At 36.8% G+C, this 21,281-nt stretch overlaps 1 protein-coding gene across 1 annotated transcript in view; it reads left to right on the top strand.

Moving 5' to 3' along the window:
* Nucleotides 1-8,473: 8,473 nt before the first annotated feature.
* Nucleotides 8,474-21,281, top strand: part of LOC118838340 (multidrug resistance-associated protein 1-like) — a 106,202-nt gene continuing 93,394 nt past the window's right edge. Inside the window, exon 1 of the mRNA XM_036745602.1 lies at nt 8,474-8,643. Within this exon, the coding sequence (XP_036601497.1) occupies nt 8,572-8,643 (72 nt within the window). The 5' untranslated portion in view covers nt 8,474-8,571. The remainder of the gene's footprint in view (nt 8,644-21,281) is intronic.

Raw genomic sequence — 21,281 nt, 5'->3', positions numbered from 1 at the left:
ATATTCTAATATTTCCAGAGGGCAGCTAGGTGGGGCTGAAGTCAGCAAGACTCTTCATTAGTTTATATCTAGCCTCAGACACTTATTAGCTGTGTGAGCCTGGCAAGTCACTTAACCCTGTTTGCCTCAGTTTCCTCATCTGTAAAATGAGTTGGAGAAGGAAATAGCAATCCACTCCAATATCTTTGCCAAAAAAACCCAAATGGGACCATGAAGAGTCAGACATGACCAAAATGACTTAAAAGCAACAAATCAGTGAAAAACAAATGGAATCAGAGACTTTGTCAATGTGGGCACTTTCCACATAGACAGTAACCCTCTCACACCTTGGTGGAACATATTTTGAGAGTTTCTGTGACTGAGAAATCAATTACTTTGAAACCAATCTGTCAAGGAGTTTATTCAGATTTAACTAGGCTTATTCCTGTTCATGTATGTCATCAGTTCCGTACTCAAAGTCTTTCCAGCTTGCTGGAATCTGCCAGAGCTAAATGCCCTGCTAAGATTGCCTTTAAGTACTCAGGCTCCACGCCATTCTGAAGAAAGACACTGTGTGTGTGTGTGTGTGTGTGTGTGTGTGTGTGTGCGCACGCGCGCGCAACTATATCATCTACAAAGTCAGGATGGCACAATGGATGAATACACAGTCTAAAAGCTCCAGATTTGATGTCTACTACCTATATACCCTGATCAAGTCCCTTTATTTCTCTGAGCCTACAAGTAAGTTTCCTTACTTGTAATATATAGGATGATAAAACTTGCACTACCTGTTTACGTGGTTATGAAGAAAGTGTCTTGTAAACCTTAAAATTCAAAGTAAATGGCAAGATGACGGCTGATAAGCAGGGACTAGAGTGAGCTCTGTACCTGAGTCCCTCCAAAAACCTATAAAAATGGCTCTGAACCAATTCTAGAATGGCAGAACACACAGAACAGCAGAGGGAAGCAGGGCTCCAGCCCAGGACATCCTGGATGGTCTCTGGGTGAGGTCTATTCCACACGGAGCTGGGAGCTGGAAGCTGGGAGCTGGGAACGGAGTGGAGCAGAGCCCAGCCTGAGCTGCGTGGACCATCCGGACCAGAAGCCGGGCGGAGGGGGCCCTAGCATCCTGAATATGTGAGCTGCGGAAGTTACCAGACCCCTCGACCCACAAACACCAAAGACTGCGGAGAAGGTTAGTGGGAAAAGCTGCGGGAATGGAAGGAGTTCGCGGTTCGGCTTCCAGCCCTGGGGGCAGCGGAGGTGGGGCAGCTACAGCTGTTGTTACTTCCGGCTCCAGGCCCTCCTGGTGGGAGGAATTAAGTGGCAGATCAGAGCACGAGTGCAACAGCCTGCTGAAGATCTAAGCCCAGTCTGGACTGGGGGTTCTTGGGGAAGGAGTAGTGCGGGTCTGACAGAGCTGGCACCTCCCCCCCAAATGCAGAACATAGAACTCGTTAGTCTACAAGCAGTCATACCCCACTGAAAAACTCAAGGGTCAAGTTAGTTGGTTGGGAATATGGCCAGGCAGCGAAAACGCACCCAGATTCAGTCTCAGACTTTGGAATCTTTCTTTGGTGACAAAGAAGACCAAAACATACAGCCTGAAGAAGACAACAAAGTCATAGAGCCTACAACAAAAGCCTCCAAGAAAAACATGAACTGGCCCCAGGCCATAGAAGAACTCAAAAAGGATTTGGAAAAGCAAGTTAGAGAAGTAGAGGAAAAATTGGGAAGAGAAATGAGAAGGATGCGAGAAAACTATGAAAAACAAGTCAATGACTTGCTAAAGGAGACCCAAAAAATATTGAAAAATACACTGAAGAAAACAACACCTTAAAAAACAGACTAACTCAAATGGCAAAAGAGCTCCAAAAAGCCAATGAGGAGAAGAATGCCTTGAAAGGCAGAATTAGCCAAACACAAAAGGAGGTCCAAAAGACCACTGAAGAAAATACTACTTTAAAAATTAGATTGGAGCAAGTAGAAGCTAGTGACTTTATGAGAAATCAGGATATTATAAAACAGAACCAAAGGAATGAAAAAATGGAAGACAATGTGAAATATCTCCTTGGAAAAACCACTGACCTGGAAAATAGATCCAGGAGAGATAATTTAAAAATTATTGGACTACCTGAAAGCCATGATCAGAAAAAGAGCCTAGATATCATCTTTCAAGAAATTATCAAGGAGAACTGCCCTGATATTCTAGAGCCAGAGGGTAAAATAGAAATTGAGAAAGAATCCATCGATTGCCTCCTCAAATAGATCCCAAAAAGAAATCTCCTAGGAATATTGTCGCCAAATTCCAGACCTCCCAGATCAAGGAGAAAATACTGCAAGCAGCCAGAAAGAAACAATTTGAGTATTGTGGAAACCCAATCAGAATAATCCAAGATCTGGCAGCTTCTACATTAAGAGATCGAAGGGCTTGGAATGCGATATTCCGGAGGTCAATGGAGCTAGGATTAAAACCTAGAATCACCTACCCAGCAAAACTGAGTATCATGTTCCAAGGCAAAATATGGATTTTCAATAAAATAGAGGACTTTCAAGCTTTCTCAGTGAAAAGAGCAGAACTGAATAGAAAATTTGACTTTCAAACACAAGAATCAAGAGAAGCATGAAAAGGTAATCAAGAAACAGAAATTGCAAGGGACTTACTAAAGTTGAACTGTTTTGTTTACATTCCTACATGGAAAGATGATGTGTATGATTCATGAGACCTCAGTATTAGGGTAGTTGAAGGGAATATGCATATATATGTATATGTTTATATATATATATATATATAAGTGAATGTGTATGTATGTATATACCTATGTGTATATGTATGTATGTGTGTATATATATATATATATATGTCTGTTTTTACGTATGTATATATATATATATATACGTATATATATATATATGTATGTATGTAAAAGAGAGAGAGCAGACACAGGGTTAGTTGAAGATGAAGGGAAGATATCTAAAAGAAATAAAATGAAATTAAGGGATGAGAGAGCAACATGCTGAGAGAGGGAGATAGGGAGAGATAGAATGGGGTGGATTATCTCGCATAAAGGTGGCAAGAGGAAGCAGTTCTGTGGGAGGAGGGGAGAGGGCAGGTGAGGGGAGAATGAGTGAACCTTGCTCTCATCAGATTTGGCCTGAGGGGGAATACCATACATACTCAGTTGGGTATCTTACCCCACAGGAAAGAAGAGGGAGGAAGATAAAAAAAAAATAAAAGGCGGGGTGGGGATGATGGAGGGGAGGGCAGATGGGGGTGGAGGTAATCAAAACAAACACTTTGGAAAGGGGACAGGGTCAAGGGAGAAAATTCAATAAAGCGGGATGGGTTGGGAAGGAGCAAAATGTAGTTAGCCTTTCACAACATGAGTATTGTGGAAGGGTTATACATAATGATACATGTGTGGCCTAGGTTGAATTGCTCGACTTCTTAGGGAGGGTGGATGGGAAGGGAAGAGGGGAGAGAATTTGGAACTCAAAGTTTTAAATTCAGATGTTCAAAAACAAAAAAAGTTTTTGTATGCAACTAAAAAATAAGATACACAGGCAATGGGGCGTAGAAATTTATCTTGCCCTACAAGAAAGGAAGGGAAAAGGGGATGAGAGGGGAGGGGGTGATAGTGGGGAGGGCTGACTGGGGAACAGGGCAACCAGAATATAAGCCATCTTGGAGTGGGGGGGAGGGTAGAAATGGGGAGAAAATTTGTAATTCAAACTGTTGTGAAAATCAATGCTGAAAACCAAATATGTTAAATAAATAAATTTAAATTAAAAAAAATAAAGGAAATACAATCTAAAAAACAAATTCAAAGTAAATGGAGCTTTATTTTTAGGGATATGGGTTTTCTCACTTGCGATAATACAATGCATACAATTTGAGTCCTCTAGTTGGAAAAAGGGTCATGGGTTTTACTTGCTAAAAAACAATCATTATTAGTCTGAGTGTCACTACTAAGACTATTAGTCTTACTACTAAGATATTCCAGGAAGAGATCATTTATGTTCCTTTAATGTTTTGAAATTTACAATTTATGCGTATCCATCTGATTTTAGCCCGTATTCATTTCCACTTCTTAGCCTTCCTCACCCATGTTCCAATATAACCAATTGCTAAAGGTATCAATAACATCATAAGTCTGTCCTCAATAGGTCAATTTGATTAATTTTTTAAAAATTAGCATCCACAATGTATAAGGCACCATCCCTGATAGGATGCATGTTAGATCATAAGTATCTGTAGAAAATAACTAACAAATTATCTCTTAATGTAGAAGGGATGAAGCAACAAAGGTATTCACATTCCATGTCCTTTCAAATTTGTCTTAGTGTTTTCTTTTTCTTTTACTTATAATAGGCCACTAGATTTATAGATTTTGCATAAAATATTATGCCCTACATTTAGAAATGACATTACATTAGGAGAAAAATTAAAGTAGCATTTATGATTACAAAGATTAGGAAGAAAACGTAAAACAATATTATCACCTTATGCTAAGAAAGTATGAATTTTCCAGTCTGGGATGAAATTGCTAATGCAATAATATAGAAAGAAATATGATGAGAGACCAGTCAACAAGGACACAGTTCTTAAGGCATGTGTGGATTTGCTCTTCCTGAAAGTTATACAGAACATATCATTTATCTCCTAGATGGTTTCAGTTCAATATATGGAATTTTGGGGAAGCAGCTTCTAGTCATGAATGACTGTGATGATGAAAAGTCCTCAGGCTGTCTGTCAAAGGTGCTCAGTAGAGGTTGAGCTAGAATGGGGTATGAATAGGAAAGGTTCAAGCAGATGCTCTCCTCATTGATGATGCCCTCACTGGGCCTCTGGGTCAGGGAAGGTCAATGTGCCTCTGTTATTTCAGTTTTGTTTGCCACTTCTTGTTTATTCTTTCCTGGGTGAATAGGCATTCAGAGATGGAATGGATCTGGCTACAATGCTTTGTTCTTCAAAAGACTGGAAGAGAAATTAAAAGTCACCTTTGAAGATGCCCTCACTGGGCCTCTGGGACAGGGAAGGACAATGGGCCTCTGTTATTTCGGTTCTGTTTGTCACCTTTTGTTTATTCTCTCCTGATCTTAGGTGAATTGGTATTCAGAGATAGAATGGACCAGGCTACAAGGTTTTGATTTTTAAAAGGTTGGAAGAGAGACTGGAGCAATTGGAGTCAGCAGCAGTGAACCTCTAGAACCAGTAGTGGTAGTAACTAAATCTGGTGAGGAACTAGCTAACCCTGAGGAGAGACATGATTGACCCAAACCAGCAAGGAAGTGACCAGGCAGCTCAGAAAACTGAACAAAGGAGTGACTCATCTGTTCATTGTGCCATGCCCATGAGGGAACTTGGCAGAGACTTTAGGAATGGAGAAAAGGACCCAGTGGGCCAGGAAGTGCTGTTTCTGTTAAATTAAAACCAAGCAGGACATATTGTATATGCCCTATATAACCTACCAGGAAGAGAAAATTCATGCTGTGAGGACTGGGACAACATTAGTCACACTCCTATGTTTCACTTTTCACCTGTAAAAATGATGCCATCCTTAGCAAACTGTGGGCATTTTTTGAACTCCATGTCCATATTCTCAATCAAGATAGTTCTCTGGGAATACTAGGAAGACTTACGCATTGTTCTTTCAGTTTCTTTCCTAGGGCCATATACAAACAATCTGAAAATAATCAACTTAGTACAGATCTGATGCAATCCTACACGTATTGGTAAAAATCACAATCTCCCCCAAGTAAAGAATTATTCAGGGAGCTTGGTGGTACAGTGGATAGAGCACTGAGTGTTGAATCAGGAAGACTCCTCTTCATGAGTAAAAATCTAGACTCAATTTCTTACTAGCTACATGACCCTGTGCAACTCACTTAATCCTGGTTGCCTCAGTTCTTCATCTATAAAATGATCTGGAGAAGGAAACGGCAAACCACTCCCAGGACATTTGCCAAGAAAACCGCAAATGGAGTTGGGAAGAGTTAGACTGAAAATGACTGAGTAACAAAAACAGAATCGCACAGGTTCAACATAGAGCATTATTATAATATTACTGCTTCCTTAGTACTTAACAAGGGCCTATCTTGGTACTCAAAGTGACTTCCCCCAGTCCAAAGGGAAAGAGAAATGTAGAGAAAAACAAACTTCTTATCTCAGAAGGGAACATGGTCTCTATAGACTTTCCAACACACGGTAAATCTTCCTGTAAGAATATGGGACTTGGAATTCACTGGAAGTCACTCCCTTACCCTGAGAATAGAAGCCAAACTGCCCTGGGTGAAAATTTTGAATGATTCTCTTACTATGTAGGCCATCCAACTGGAGTTTGGTCAAAATCTCTATATGTCATATTCTATATAGGGCACACCAAAAGTTCTCCAACGGTTATTATGCTATAGGTAATACAGGCAAATTTCCTCTGGATCCATATACAAAGGTCATCAGAAATTTCCCTAATGAATCCTTGCCTTCAAGGTTCAAACTAACAGAATTCCAACCATAGGACAATCGGACTCAGTTTGAGAAGGAAAAGGCGGAGTGGTGGTGGTGGTGGGGGAAATCCCAAGCCACCCAACCCAGGAACAGGCAATTTCCAAACATGTATGCAACTCTCAAATTGAATTAAACACATAGGGTGGATTACTCAGGTTTCTATGCCAACAGGCAAACCTTATTCTATTCATCTACAATCAGTTCTCTGACTCATTGGATTCTTGTGGTTGAATTGCAAATTAAATACTTCTTTTCCCAAGAAAAGAAAGTCTTAAAGACATTGGATAAAAGCACCCAAAAACACAGAAATGAGTGGAGCAGATTTCATGGCATCATCTTTCATTTTTTTAAACTTCCTGGAATGATATATCTTTATTAGGGTTCTTATTAGGGTTCATAGGGCCATAAGGACCTCACAGTAAGGCAAGCAGTCTAGGCCAGTTTAAAGGCAAAAAGAAAAAACAAATGAACATTCACAAACCCAGCACCAGTATATCGGAGAAGCAAAATCCATGATTTTCATATTAGCTGAGATACTCATAATGGGTACAGACATAAAACAGATAAAAATAAGTTTTCAAATAAATAAAAGCAATCACAAGAATTCTGTAACAAAACATCATTGTAAGGAAACATACCAGAAAACTATACAATACATTCTTTAAAAGGAGAAAAAAAACTTAATAGATACTGAAAACTAGACTAGTGAGAAAATAGAGTCCCAAATGGAGTATTTCTTCAATGGTTTCCTGCAAATATGAAGTGTCCAATAACTGTCACAAATGAAGCCCCAAAATGTAGCATCCCCCTTCTGGAGTTCTCTCAACTCTGATTCACACTCACAGCTTGGGTCTCTAGAAGAAAGCTAACTACTTTTCCCTCAGTTTTGGGGTAAGCCTGGGGGGACTGGGATTTCTAATACTTGGAAGCTCCGAACCAATGTGGTCCCTTCCAATATTGATTAATTAGTTAGCATTTCTCTAATATCAACCAACCAGTTGCTATCTATCAATTAACTCTTACAAAGAGCTATTTTCCGTGAAGGCATGGCAAGGGCAGAGGTATAAAAAACATCCCCCAAACAAAGAGCAGAACAAAGGAGCACTTTCTACTAGGGAGAGAGGGCTCAAGTCTGAAGTGGTTGGTATAAAATGCCATGAAGTCTGTTCCACTCATTTATGTGTCGCTGTGTGTTTTTATCCAATGCTTTAAGACTTTCTTTTCCTTGGGAAAGAAGTTGGAGGTTTTTTGTTTTTGTTTTTCCAATTCAACCATGATAAGAATCCAATGAGTCTGAGGACTGATTGTGTGGTTAAATGTTTTTTTTTTCTTGCAGATTATTAAAAATTGTTTATTTTATTTGTAATTTATGGAATAAAACAAACATTTCCATAATATAGTAGAATTAAAAAAAAGATTGTACATGAAACTGTGAATCTACAGTACACAACTTGCTATTCCTTTTATACAGACAACAAGTTTATCATGTAAAATTCTTATTTTTCCCCTCTACTCACCCCCAAATGGCTACCATTAGACACAAATAGGTGTGTGTGTGTGTGTATAAACACATATATGTAAAATTATTCTATACATACTTCTATTTGTCAGTTCTTTCTTTGGATGCAGATAGCATCTTTCTTCATATGTCCTTTATTGGTCTTGCACCTCAACACCAAAGGACCCTCTTGTGTCCCTTTTCCCTCTATGCTTTTTACTCATTTTGTTCCCATCGTTACTTCCAACATTACCGTTTTCCATTCCTCTAAAGTACCTAAAAGCAGAAGGCTTCATTGCATGAGACACAGATCAGTGAATGTGGTTCCTTTACAACAGGCTGGGACTTGCCAGCATATGTATCCCTTAGAACAAGGTCAGCTCCGCCTCCAGTCCCCAGAACTGCCAGCTAAAGTAATTTCTGGGAGTGACTTTCAGCAAACGGGCAGGGTGAGGAGGCAGACAGGAAGACAGGGGAACAGACAGGACTGCTCGTGTATGCCTTCAGCTCTTCTACCTATTGAGACCTTGGTGGTCTTCCAGGGACACCGGCTTGCCTCTTAGAATAACACACATACACACGAATCATGTTTTCCTGGCTATGGAACTGGAACAGAAAGGGCTCCTACGAGCCTGTCCCCGGGGACGTCAGGCAGAAGGTAAAGCCGATTGGTCCCCAAGGGGAAAGGGTGGGATAAAAGTCCATCCAAGGCTAGCTGTGACTTTTAGACCCTTAGAGCACTGTTCTTTTTTCCTCACTCAGTCCCAGTTATGGTGATAAATGGGGTGTTTTAGTTGTGAAAAGATGTTCTTCTTTCTGCCTCCTTCCACTCCCGGTTTAAGAACCAAGGTCACATGTTCCAGCCTGTCCCCCGTAGTCAGCCCAGAGAATCGTCTGGGATGTGAGGGATCGCAGCTGATGCATTTGGTGTTGAGCAAAGGGGTGAGAGAGACGAATCTCTTTAAGGCAGTCGGCGTCGATCTTTCCTGCTTGGTAAACTGACTGACAAAACCTGTAACATAGGCAAGGGGAAAAGGGGCATCAGTCTAAAATGGGAGAAAGGAGAAAGGAGAGGCACAGAGGGATCCCTGAAACTCTTTAATAGCACAAACCTTTTAAATTACAGGAGTGATTCATTTCACAGGGAGAAATAAACCCAAGACTTTGCATGGAAATTGATTTTCGTATTGCAGCAGTGAAATCCAGATAAATTGTATAATATAATGTTGAAGTGGACAGATCACAGGGATTTATGGAGCCAGAAGATCTAGGTTAAAATTCTAGCTCTGTTCCTTACTAATTTTGTGACTTTAAATGAGTCACTTCGCTATTCTAGTACTGTCTGTTAAAGGAAGGGGCAGACTTCTCTCTAGTTTCTTCTAGCCCTGTGTTAAACTGTGTCTAACTATGTCTGGTTATTCCAAGTCATAAGCAAGGCTAGAACTGCACTCAGAAATGCGGACAACAGGTGTCTGTTATGACTGCCAGGCCAAGTCTTAAATTGCTTTAATTACTGTCGTTTATAATGGCACATAAATTAACAGATTTCCTACCTGAGATGATGGTCTAGAAAAAAAATAAAATAAAACAGGGCTAAAATATTCTGTTCCTAATTCTTATTTTAGGCAAAGCACTACACCTTTGGACCTTGGTCTTTATATTTGAACTGTTTACTTTAGAATATTGTTATGAGGTTAAAACAATGTGGTAAATGTAAAGCCAATTTTAAAAATGATTTACAAATAGAGGTTATTAATAGAAGTCTATATAATATGGAAATAGAAAATTCTGATGTAGTGGTTAAAAAAACGCAAAAAATTACTGGATTGGAGAGAGGAGTCCTGAGTTGAAGTTCTAGTCCTGTTAATTAGGTAGCTATGTAGTCTTGGACAAGTCAATATACCTCTCAGAGCCTCAGTTTCCTATAACATTTAGACTAGATGTTTTCTAAGATCTCTTCAAGATCCCCAAAAATATTTTGTGTGCCACAATTGGTGATGTTACAGAGGGAAGAGGCAAAAGGTTTGAGATCATTCTTTTAAAATTCTAGTGTTTTTCCACTGCAAATAATGTTGGCTCTTGGATAGAGGTAGAAATACACACACACATCTATACGTACACATCTATACATGTACATATTGACAATCTTAAATAAGGGGTCATCCAAATCTATGTTTCTTAGGGTTTATAACCACCACCACAACAAAATCAACACCAGAGATAAATAAGAAATTTTAACACACTAGTAGGAATGTGTCCTCTATTTATTCCTTTCCTAATGCTATTCCCTTTCAAAATGTGGTTTGAAATTCTTCTCTTTGATGAAGTTTTTCATACAAGGCCCAATTCCTTACTTTCTCTCTACCTTAATCCTTACTACCTATCTAAATATGTTGTGGAGCTATAGTTCATTATATGTGATGTTTATGTCCCTGGTACTTACATGTGTGAAGGAATTTCAGTCTCCACAGTATCTCTTACATTTAGCTACTGGCACAGCAACCATCCTATTTCAGACCTTCTGGGTTGGGGAACCTGCGGCCTGAAGGCCACATGTGGCCTTCTAGGTCCTTGGGTTCAGCCTTTTGGCTGAGTCCAAGTTTTATAGAAGAAATCCTTTTATTAGGGGGATTTGTTCTGTGAAGTCTGGATTCAAAGGGCCACACTTGAGGACCTAGAGGGCCACATGAGGCTTTGAGGCCATAGGTTCCCCAACCCTAGACCACTGCAATATCCTCAAGGCTCTACCCACTCAAATCATGCTCCACCAGCTACAAGAGTAATTTCCCTAAAGGTCAAATATGACTATGTTGTGCACTTCTCCCTTCATTTTCCACTTCCTCAATGATCAAGAAGATTAACTCTAGGGCAAGCTTGCATAATATATGACTGGCCGAAGGATTTCAGGGGGCTGTCAGATGACCTGCAGCAACCAACCATAGTCAGTCTGCCTCAAGTCGAACCTGTCATGTGACTTGTGGCAACCAACCATAGTCAGCCTGTCTCTAGTGTAATCTGTCACATGACCTGCAGCAAACAACCATCATCAGTCTGTCTCAAGTCTAACATATCTGCGACCTGAAGCCCATTTACAAGTTGTGCAGGTCTGCTCTAGGGTGAATTATAAACTCCTCTGTCTGGTTTTTAAAGCTCTTCACAATGTGGCGTCTTCCTACCTTTCCAGAATTTTTATGTATTACTTGCCTCTACATGCTCTGCAGGTGAGTGGCCTACTTGCCATGACACTCCATCTCCCATTTCTGTCACTTTGCACGGGTTGTCTGTCCCCTATTCATGGAAAATTTTCCTCCTCACCTTCACCCCTTGAAATCATGGTTTCTTCAAAAACAAACAAACAAGAAAAAACTCCCAAACCTTAACAAGTAGAAGACCTCTCTAGACCCTTTTAGCTATTAATCTATGATTTGGTTACCAACCTTTCCTGATCCTCCCCATATGCTAATGACCTCTCTCCTCAATTTTCATTGCATTCTTTTTGTACTTATTCTATATATTGATATATGTGTATGGGCAGTGAGATCTGGGATTGTCTGACTTCTGTCTTAGTATCCCTAGTATTAAACACAGTGCCTGGCAAATTAATAAATATTGGTTGATTGATTTTATTTTTTAAAATTATTACCATTATTCATTTTGGCATAACAGACACTTCCCAAGGAGCAGTAAAAGCCCTTTTTCCCCTCTCTCATACAAAGTTCGAATGTACTAAAAATATATAGACACTTTGATTTTAAATCAAAGTTGAGATTACGTCTTAGTCCAAACTGCCTCAATCTGATATTGATGGGCAAGTTATATAGATAGACATGCTTATGATGGAACTGAAATACACACACATATACACATATATTAAATTATATCCTCTTTTAAAAATTATAGTAACTAATGTTTCTCTAGCATGTTATGGTTTCAAAGGACTTTCTTCTCAAACAGCCCTGTGAATTAGATTATATTTCAGTGGTGTTCTCATTGATGTGAAGAGTTCCTTCAAAGGTATCTATTGCAACCCATCCGTGGTTTCTTTATATCTATATCTATATCTGTATCTATATCTATATCTATATCTATCTATCTATCTATCTATCTATCTATCTATCTATCTATCTATCATCTATCTATCTATATCTTGTCCATGTCATCCCATAAGTCTTCCTTTAGGGTTCCATCCACCATGCTGGGAACTTCCTCTAGATCTTTTGAAAATATGTGGGTGCCAATACCAGATCAGGCTATGACTGCTATCCCTCTCTCCCAGGGAACCTGAGTTCAAATCCTGGCTCTTTCACTAAGTATCTCTGTGACTTTGGGGATACAATCTCTCTAGAACTCACTCCCTCAATCTGTAAACAGAAAAAAAAGGAGAGGAGGGACTTCAGCTAGAAGACCCCTAAGGACATGCTTAGCTCTAAATCTATGATCATATTACCTTATCTGGTTAATCTGCTTCATTGGGAATCTATTTTTAATTTTTGTTTTCTTTTAAGAACTTTAAAAAAATTATATTTTAACTTTTTTATCACTTTCATTTCTGAATATATCTATTCCTATTCCACTACCCAGAGTCATAACCCATAAAAAATAAGAAGGAAGGACAAAAAAATAATTCAGCAAACCCATATGACAATTACAGCCCATTAGAGCTCCCAACTCTCCAATGAAAGAAGGGGAAAATAAGTTTTCTCAGTTCTTTTTAATTGTACATCTTTCAGTTTCATTTTGAGGTTGTTATTATTTCCTTCTAAATTTTGTATGTTGTCTTTTTGGCATCAATTCATGAAAGTCATTCCATGCTTCTCTATGTTCCTCAAAGACATTGTTTCTTTTTCAAGAGCAATTTTGAATTTAGTTTGCTAAATTTAATATTTACATGTCTTTTAAAAACTGTGTAAAACAGAAGTTCACAATTTCTTGTATAATCCTTGTCCCTTTTTAAAATATCTTCAATCTTTGCATTTGTTGATAAGTTCAGAATAAAAAGTAAATTAAAATAATTTTAACTTGTTTTTAAAAATTTATTTTATTTTCAATTCAGGGAACAAAACAAACATTTCCATAACACAGTACAATAAGAAAAAGATGATCACACATGGAACTGCACATCTACCATGCACGATATGCTATTCCCTCCAAAATGCAGTAAAAACAAGATAATGTAAATTTCTTATTTTACTATATTTTTCTTCCTGACCCTGCCCTAGAGATGACTACCATTAGACAAAAATAGGTGTGTGTGCATGTGTGTGTGTGTATAAACATATATATGTTTGTGTTTATATGTATATGCGAAAATATGTAAAATTATTCCTTACATACTTCTATTTATCAGTTCTTTCATTGGATGCGGGTAGCATCTTTTGTCATATGTCCTTTATTTTTAATTTGTGTATTTATTTTTTTTTTGGAGGGGGGAAGGCAGGGCAATTGGGTTAAGTGACTTGCCCAAGGTCACACAGCTAGTAAGTGTGTCAAGCGTCTGAGGATGGATTTGAGCTCAGGTCTTCCTGACTTCAGGGTCAGTGCTGTACTCACTGCGCCACCTAGCTGCTCCCAATTTGTGTATTTATAATAGTCAAAATGACTTAGTCACTCAAAGTGACTTAAGACAATTATTGCTATTCTTAAAACAATATTGCTATTACTGTATACATTAGACTCTTGGTTCTGTTCACTTTGCTCTTCATCATTTCATGCAAGTCTTTTCATGCCTTTCTAAGATCGCTGAGCTCATCATTTCTTATAGCACAGTAATATTCCATCACAACCATAAACCACAACTTGTTCAGCCATTCTCCAACTGATGGGAATCCCAGCAATTTCCAGTTCCTTGCCACCACAAAGAGAGCTGCTTATAAACATCCCATCCACATTCAAAGTTATAATTACTATTTGTGAACTTTTGCTCCATCTTGTCTTTACTCTGTTTCCTTTCTCAGCCTCTCTTTTTAGCCTATCCTTGTTAATTTATCTTCTCCCTCCATCTTCCCATCTCTCACTTCACTCACCCCTCCAAGAGTCCCCCCATCCCCTCCCTGCATCTCCCAAATCCCAATCCACTCACCCCTCTAAAAGTCCCTCCCCTCCCTCGTCCCCCAGTTTTCTCATCTCCACAAATTCATAAGACTTCTACACCCTTCCAGATGTACGTCTCCTCTTCAACCCAGATGTAAATTTCCAACATTACCACCCCTTCTCCCAAACTACTTCGTCTGTATTAGTTCTTCCTTTCATGCCCCATTTTTATAATATCTTTGCTCCCTTTCACCTTTTCCTATCCAATTTTGTTTTTTTAGAATCACCTTAATGAGTACCTTAAAATTAGTCTTTAATGTTTTCCTTTTATTTCTTCTGGATCTTTTATATCAATTTTTCCAATAAATTCTGGTCTTTTGCTACAGACACCTTAAAGTCTTTCAGCTCATCAAATATCCATTTTTTTTTCATTTCTGGGTAAGTTATTCTTGGATGTAACCAAGCTCTTTTACTCTTCGAAATATAGTATTCTAAGACCTATGGTCTTTTAGAGTAGAAGCTGCTGGGTCTTGTGAAATCCCAACTGTATTTCCACAGTACTTAAATTGTTTTTTTCTTGTTGCTTGCAATATTTTCTCCTTAACTGGGAAGTTTTGAAACTTGGCTATGACATTCCTGTAAGCTTTCCTCCTGGGATCTCTTCCAGGTGGTGAATGGTAGATTTTTTTTCTATTTCTACTTTATCCTTGTGTTTTAGAATGTCAGAACAATTTTCCTTAATAATTTCTTGTAATATTTTATCCAGGTTCTTTTTTTTGATCATAACTTTCAGATAGTTTGGCAATTCTTGTATTGTCTCTCCTCAATCTGTTCTCTAGAACATATTCTAATGAAATATTTTAGATTATCTCCTATTTTTTCTAGTTTCATTATTTCTTGGTGTTTTGTAATGTCATTGGATTCCTCTTGCCCAATTTTAGTTTTGAAGGGATTATTTTCTTCTTTAAGATTTTGTACCTCTTTTTCCAGTTGGTTAACTTCTTCATACATTTTTTTTACAGTGAAGTAAAATCCATTACATTCAAGCAAACCAATTTGTTTGGTCATTTCCCAGTCAATGGACATTTACTTTTTTCCAACTCTTTTCTCCTATAAAAAGTATGCCTACATAAACTATACACACACACACACACACACACACACACACACACATATATGTGTATATATATATATATATATATATATATATATATATATATATATATATAGGCATATGTGGTGTTATTTTTCTTTTCTTTTTTTTATTTTCCGTAACATAGTAGAATTTAAAAAGATGATTATATATGAAACTGCAAATCTATTGTGCACAACTTGCTATTCTTTTTAAATATGTAATCATTATCATGTAAATTTCTTTTCCCCCTTTTTTCTTCCCTTTTCCCTCCTCCACCCTAAAGATAGCTGCCATTAGACACAAATAGGTAGATATGTAAATTTATTCCTTCTATTAATCAGTTCTTTCTCTGGATACAGATACCATCTTTCTTCATACGTCCTTTATAGTTAATTTGGATATTTATAATCAAGTGGGATTTTTTTTTCTATCCCTGACCTCCTGGAGGTGTATATGTGCAGTGGGATCTCTTGTCATCATTTGTGATTATTTGTCACATGCAGAATGATTCCAAATTGCTTTTCAGAATTGTTGGACCAATTCATATGCTACTAATTCTAGATTAGTGTTCCTGTCTTTCTATAATCCCTGCAGCACTGACTATGCCCTTGTTTTATCATATTTGTCCACATGCTGGATGCAATGTGAAACTTCAGTTGTTTTGATTTGCATGAAATTTACATTTAATACTATTGGAACCAGATTGTTTTTTGTTTGTTTGTTTGTTTTAAACTTAATAGTAGCTTATGTAATTTTATTTTCTAAGGTAATTTGAATAAGCTGCTAGGTGGCACAGTGGATCAAGGACCAGGCTTGAATTCAGGAAGGGTTGTATTCAAATCTAGCCTCAGATACTTACTATTTATGTAATCCTGGGCAAGTTACTTACTTTCAAGTTTTTCATTTGTAAAACAGAGATAATTATACCACCAACCTCCCAGGGTTATGAAGATCCAACGAGATAATATTTGTAAGCACTTTTGCAAACCTATACTATATTAACTATATTATTACAATTATTATTTTATATGTTAGTACTATATTGACTTTTATTTTTTTGTCTTTTTAAAAAATCAGGTTATTTGAAGGTTTATCAACATTGTTAGTTTTTTTAATACCAGTTTGGGGTTTTTCCTACCATTTCTCTAATCTTTTCCTGATCTTATTTATTTCTTCCCTTACTTTCAAGATTGCAATTTTTAAGTATATTTCAGGTTTATTGGTTTGCTGTTTATCTAGGTTTTTTAATTTCAGATTCAATTAAATAATTCTTTATCTTGTTAATGTTTTCAGATATAGAATCTTTTCTCTGAAAACTGCTTTAGATACATCTTAGATATTTTTGTATGTAATCTCATAGTTATCATTCTCCTTCATAATTTTAGTTTCTATGGGTATTTTTTAATTGACCCATTTGTGCACAGTGGATTTCACAGATCAGTTTCATTGATCCACTTCTCCACAGTGGCTCAAGGACCAGACTTGAATTCAGGAAGTTTTGTGTTCAAATCTGGCCTCAGTTACTTACTAGTTATGTGATTCTGGGCAGGATTAAATTTCAGATTCAATTAAATAATTCTTTCTCTATTTTGTTAATGTTTTCAGATATGGAATCCTTCCTTTGAAAACTGCTTTAGATACATCCTAGATATTTTTGTATGTAACCTCATAATCATCATTCTCCTTCACAGTTGTAGTTTCTACAGTTTTTTCAGTTGATCCACTGGTTTTTCAGGATGTCATTCTTGTCTACATTTTCTGTATGTATCATTTGCTCAGGTTGTTATAGAGATTATCACTTTATTGTGATATATATTATGTAAAGGATGTACTCATTATTTCTGCTTTTTTCTATTAATTTTTAATTTCTCTGTGCCCTAGCACATGGCCAATTTTTGTAAAGCTAGATGATCCTGAGATAAATATATATTCTTTAATGTTCCCATTCAGAAGATGTCATAAAGATTTCATCTCTAAATTCACCAACAACTTATTCAGTTCTATATTTTCCTTTGTTGCTTAGTCATTTTCAGTCATGTCCACCTCTTCATGGCCCCATTTGGCCTTTTGTTGGCAAAGATACTGGTGTGGTTTGTCATTTCCTTCTCCATTTCATTTTACAGATAAGGAAACTGAGGCAAACAAGGTTAAGTCACTTGCCTAGGGTCACACAGCTAAATAAGGGTCTGAGGTCAGATTTGAACTTGGGAAGATAAGTATTTCTGACTCAAGGACTAGCACTCTGTCTACTACATATGTCACTTAGCTGCCATAATTTCCTTTGTGTATCTTATTTGTTAAATTTCCAGTTTAAAAGAAAGTCCACTATAATTAAAGTCTGCTATAATTGTTGTGTTACTTTCTGACTTTTTTTCAATTCAGTTAACTTTGCCTTTATGAATTTAGATGTTTGCCATTTGGTGCATATGTGGTTAGGATTTATATCGTTAAGCATAATGTAGTTTACTTCTCTTCCTCTCTATATTGCATATTTTTGTTTTTACTTTATCTGATATCATGATTGCAAGTCCTGCTTTTTTGGAATCATCTGATGCAAAGTAAACTTTGTTCTAGCTACTCATTTTCATTTTGTATACCTTTACTTCTTGGATATGTATATTTTTATATATAATAAATTTTGGATTTTGTTTTTTTATCCAATCTGCTGCTCTCTTTTATTTTATTATATTAGGTAACAAGTGTTAAGTTTGGTTTTTCCTTCTGTTTCTTTTCTTTTGATTTTATACCCTTTCCCTTCTGTCAGAACTTTGTCTCTGAAATGAATATTCCTTACACTATTATGTTAGTCTTTTACTATAGGCCCTGTCTCTGTTCTCTTTACCTTCCTTATCCCTCATTCTTTGAATTTACTTAAATTGTCAACTTCTTGTTCTTTTTTTTTGTTTATGCACACATTTATTTATTTTCCTCTCCTATTTGAATTTTTTATTTCCCCACCCAGTAAAGTACATGGTTCAGACCTTCCTTCCCTGAAGAGCACTGCTTCTGAAGTCTGATGAATTGGGTTCAAAGTCTGCCTCTGATGCCTACTCCCTTTGTGATGTCTACCAAGTCAATTATTGTTAGTTTTCTCATCTGTAAAGTGACATCGTTCAGTTAGATAGTGCTGAGGTTTCTTCCAGCTCTAAATCTGTGGTCTTATGAAGTAACGTTCTTTTGTTACACCTGCTTCAAGTTTTTTTTATTTGTTCTCTTCATTATTTCACTTTTCCTCTAGTTTATCTTTAACTACACTTCCTAAGTGATGGGCTATACCCAAAGCTGTCCATTATCTACTTTCTTTGAGTCTCTTAGTAGCGTAAAGCTTATAAACTCCTTCCTTTATCTCATTTCTCCATTGTGCTATTTGTAGATCTTATGTCATCTTCCCCTTTTCCTTCTGTGCCTTTTAGAAACATCAATTCCTGGTGGAAGAAATGTGGAATTGTTTACTAAAGTCATACTGTTTCATCATTTTGACATAGTGACCTTGGGTTCTCAAAGGCTGTATTATTCAAGTGCAAATCGAACAAAACATACCAGTATGGAAGTCTTTAAGTAAATCCAGAGATGGATTATACACCTTTTGTCTAAAGACAGTCCTAGCTTAGTTCAAAGGTACTCATTGCTATAGAGAAAGACTTTTTAAAAATGACATCAGCTCTATTGGACAGATTATACATTGTTATAGAGGGATTAGGATCTTCATTTTTAGAGGAAGTGTCCACATATAAAATCATGTGTATCCTTGAAATGTTAAAGTTAAATGAATGAATGAATGAAAAAGTATTTATTTAAGTGCTGATTATGTGCTGGGGACTGTACTAAGTGCTTGTGATACACATATAAACAAAGAAGAGAATACCTGTCCTTAAGAAGCTTATGCTCTAATAGGGAAAGAAAACAAGTTAAAGGAGGGCTAGAAAATGGGTGCAAATGGGAGGACTACATATTTGGAAATGAGCTGGAAGTGGCATGCTGACTTGGTTCTAGGCTAGATAAAATGAAAGCTCACTTCCCAGAGTCTAGGTTTCCTAGGGCAAAGTCTAAGTTCTGGTGGCGAAAGAATGAGTGCAGGGAGTGTGGTTTAGAAGCATCCATATATATATATATATATGTATATACATATATATGTATGTGTATATATATATATGTGTGTGTGTGTGTTTGTGTATATGTGTGTATGTATGTGTATGTATATGTATGCATGTATATATGTGTGTGTGTGTGTGTATGTGTACATATACATATATATGACATTTTGGGAGGAGAGAGATTTTATTGTGGAAAACTGAAGCCTTAAAATTAGTATGACTTCTTAGGATTTGTTGCTTATAGAAGCTATTTCCTATTAAAAAAGGGTTGTGCTTCCGTGGGTAGCATCTTGCTTCAAGAGAAGAGGAAAGCAGAGCTCCTGGAAACAACTGACAAGAAGGGGCAGGTGGTGATGGATCCAGACAGCTGATTTCGTGGCAAATGGGAGGAAAAATGATCATGGAGGGAAGGGGAGTAATGAACTGCACAAATGAACTACACAATGGCGATGAAGAAGCAAAGCTATCACTTTTTGCAGATGATATGATCATATACTTAGAGAATCCTAGAGAATCAACTAAAACACTGCTTGATATAATTAACAGCTTCAGCAAAGTTCAAGATATAAAAATAAACCCACACAAAACATTGGCATTTCTGTATGTTACTTTCAAAGCCCAGCAGCAAGAGACAGTCCATTTAAAACTGTAGACAATATAAAATATTTGGGAGTCTGCCTGCCAAGACAAACCCAGGAACTATATAAACATAATTACAAAACACTTTTCACCCAAATAAAGACAGATCTAAATACCTGGGAAAATATCAGCTGCTCATGGGTAGGCCGAGCTAATATAATAAAAATGACAATTTTACCTGAATTAATTTAGTTATTCAGTGCCATGCAAACTACCAAATATTATTTTATAGAACTAGAAAAAATAATAACAAAATTCATCTGGAAAAAGAATCTGGAAGGGCTATAAAACTTTGATCCAGCAATACCACTTCTAGGCCTGTATCTCAAAGAGATCATAAAAAGGGAAAAGGACTCATATGTATGAAAATATTTATAGCAGCTTTTTTTGTGGTAGCAAAGAATTGGAAATTGAGGGGATGCCCATCAATTAGGGAATGGCTGAATAGTTGTAGTATATAATGTGCTATAAGAAATGATGAGCAGGATGATTTCAGAAAAACCTGGAAAGACTTATAGAAATTGATGCTGAGTACCTGTAACATTGTATGATGACCAAATCTGATAGACTTAGCTCTTCTCCACAATGTAATGATGTAAGACAATTCCAAAAGACTCAGAATGGAAAATGCTCTCCACATCTAGAGAAAGAATTGTCAAGTCTGAATACAGATCAAAACATACTATTTTCTTTCTTGTAGCTTTTTTTTTTCCTTTTGTTCTGATTTTTCTTTCACAACATGACTAATGTGGAAATGTTTAATGTGATTATCCACGTATAGCCTATATCAGATTGCTTGCTATCTTGGGGAGAGGGCTGTGGAGGGAGGGAAAAATTTTTGGAACTCAAACTCTCATAAAAGTGAATGTTGAAAACTGTCTTTACATGTAATTGGAAAAAATAAAATAATGTTATTAAATGGGAAAAAAAACTAGGGAAAGGAATGACAAATGGGATGGGCCAGAGATCAGAGATTAAAGGAAAAGAGCCTGTGGGAATAGGGTTTCTTTAAAGTAGATTGGTTAATAATAATTTAAGAGACAAAATACTATCTTTACAGAAGAAGAACAACAATAAGAAAATCTAATTCTGGAAAAAAAAAGTATTACAGAGAAATGGAAGAAAACACTAACTCTCATAACTTCACATGTTAATTGATTAGTTAATCCAATAAAACAAAAGAGAGATAGACTAGATGAAGAAAACAAAACCTCATAATCTTTTGCTTACAAGAAATACACCCCAAAAGCAGCATGAACACAATAAAAATAATTGATTGGAATAAAATTTAATATGCATCAAGTGAATCCAAAAAAGCAACAGTTGCAATTATGCTATAAGATAAAACAAAAAGATTCATAACATAAAATGCGGTATAAGGAAGGAAATGATATTGTG

Source organism: Trichosurus vulpecula, chromosome 2 (assembly GCF_011100635.1).
Source record: "Trichosurus vulpecula isolate mTriVul1 chromosome 2, mTriVul1.pri, whole genome shotgun sequence".
Lineage (NCBI taxonomy): Eukaryota > Metazoa > Chordata > Mammalia > Diprotodontia > Phalangeridae > Trichosurus > Trichosurus vulpecula.
This window is presented reverse-complemented; position numbering and strand designations above follow the sequence as displayed.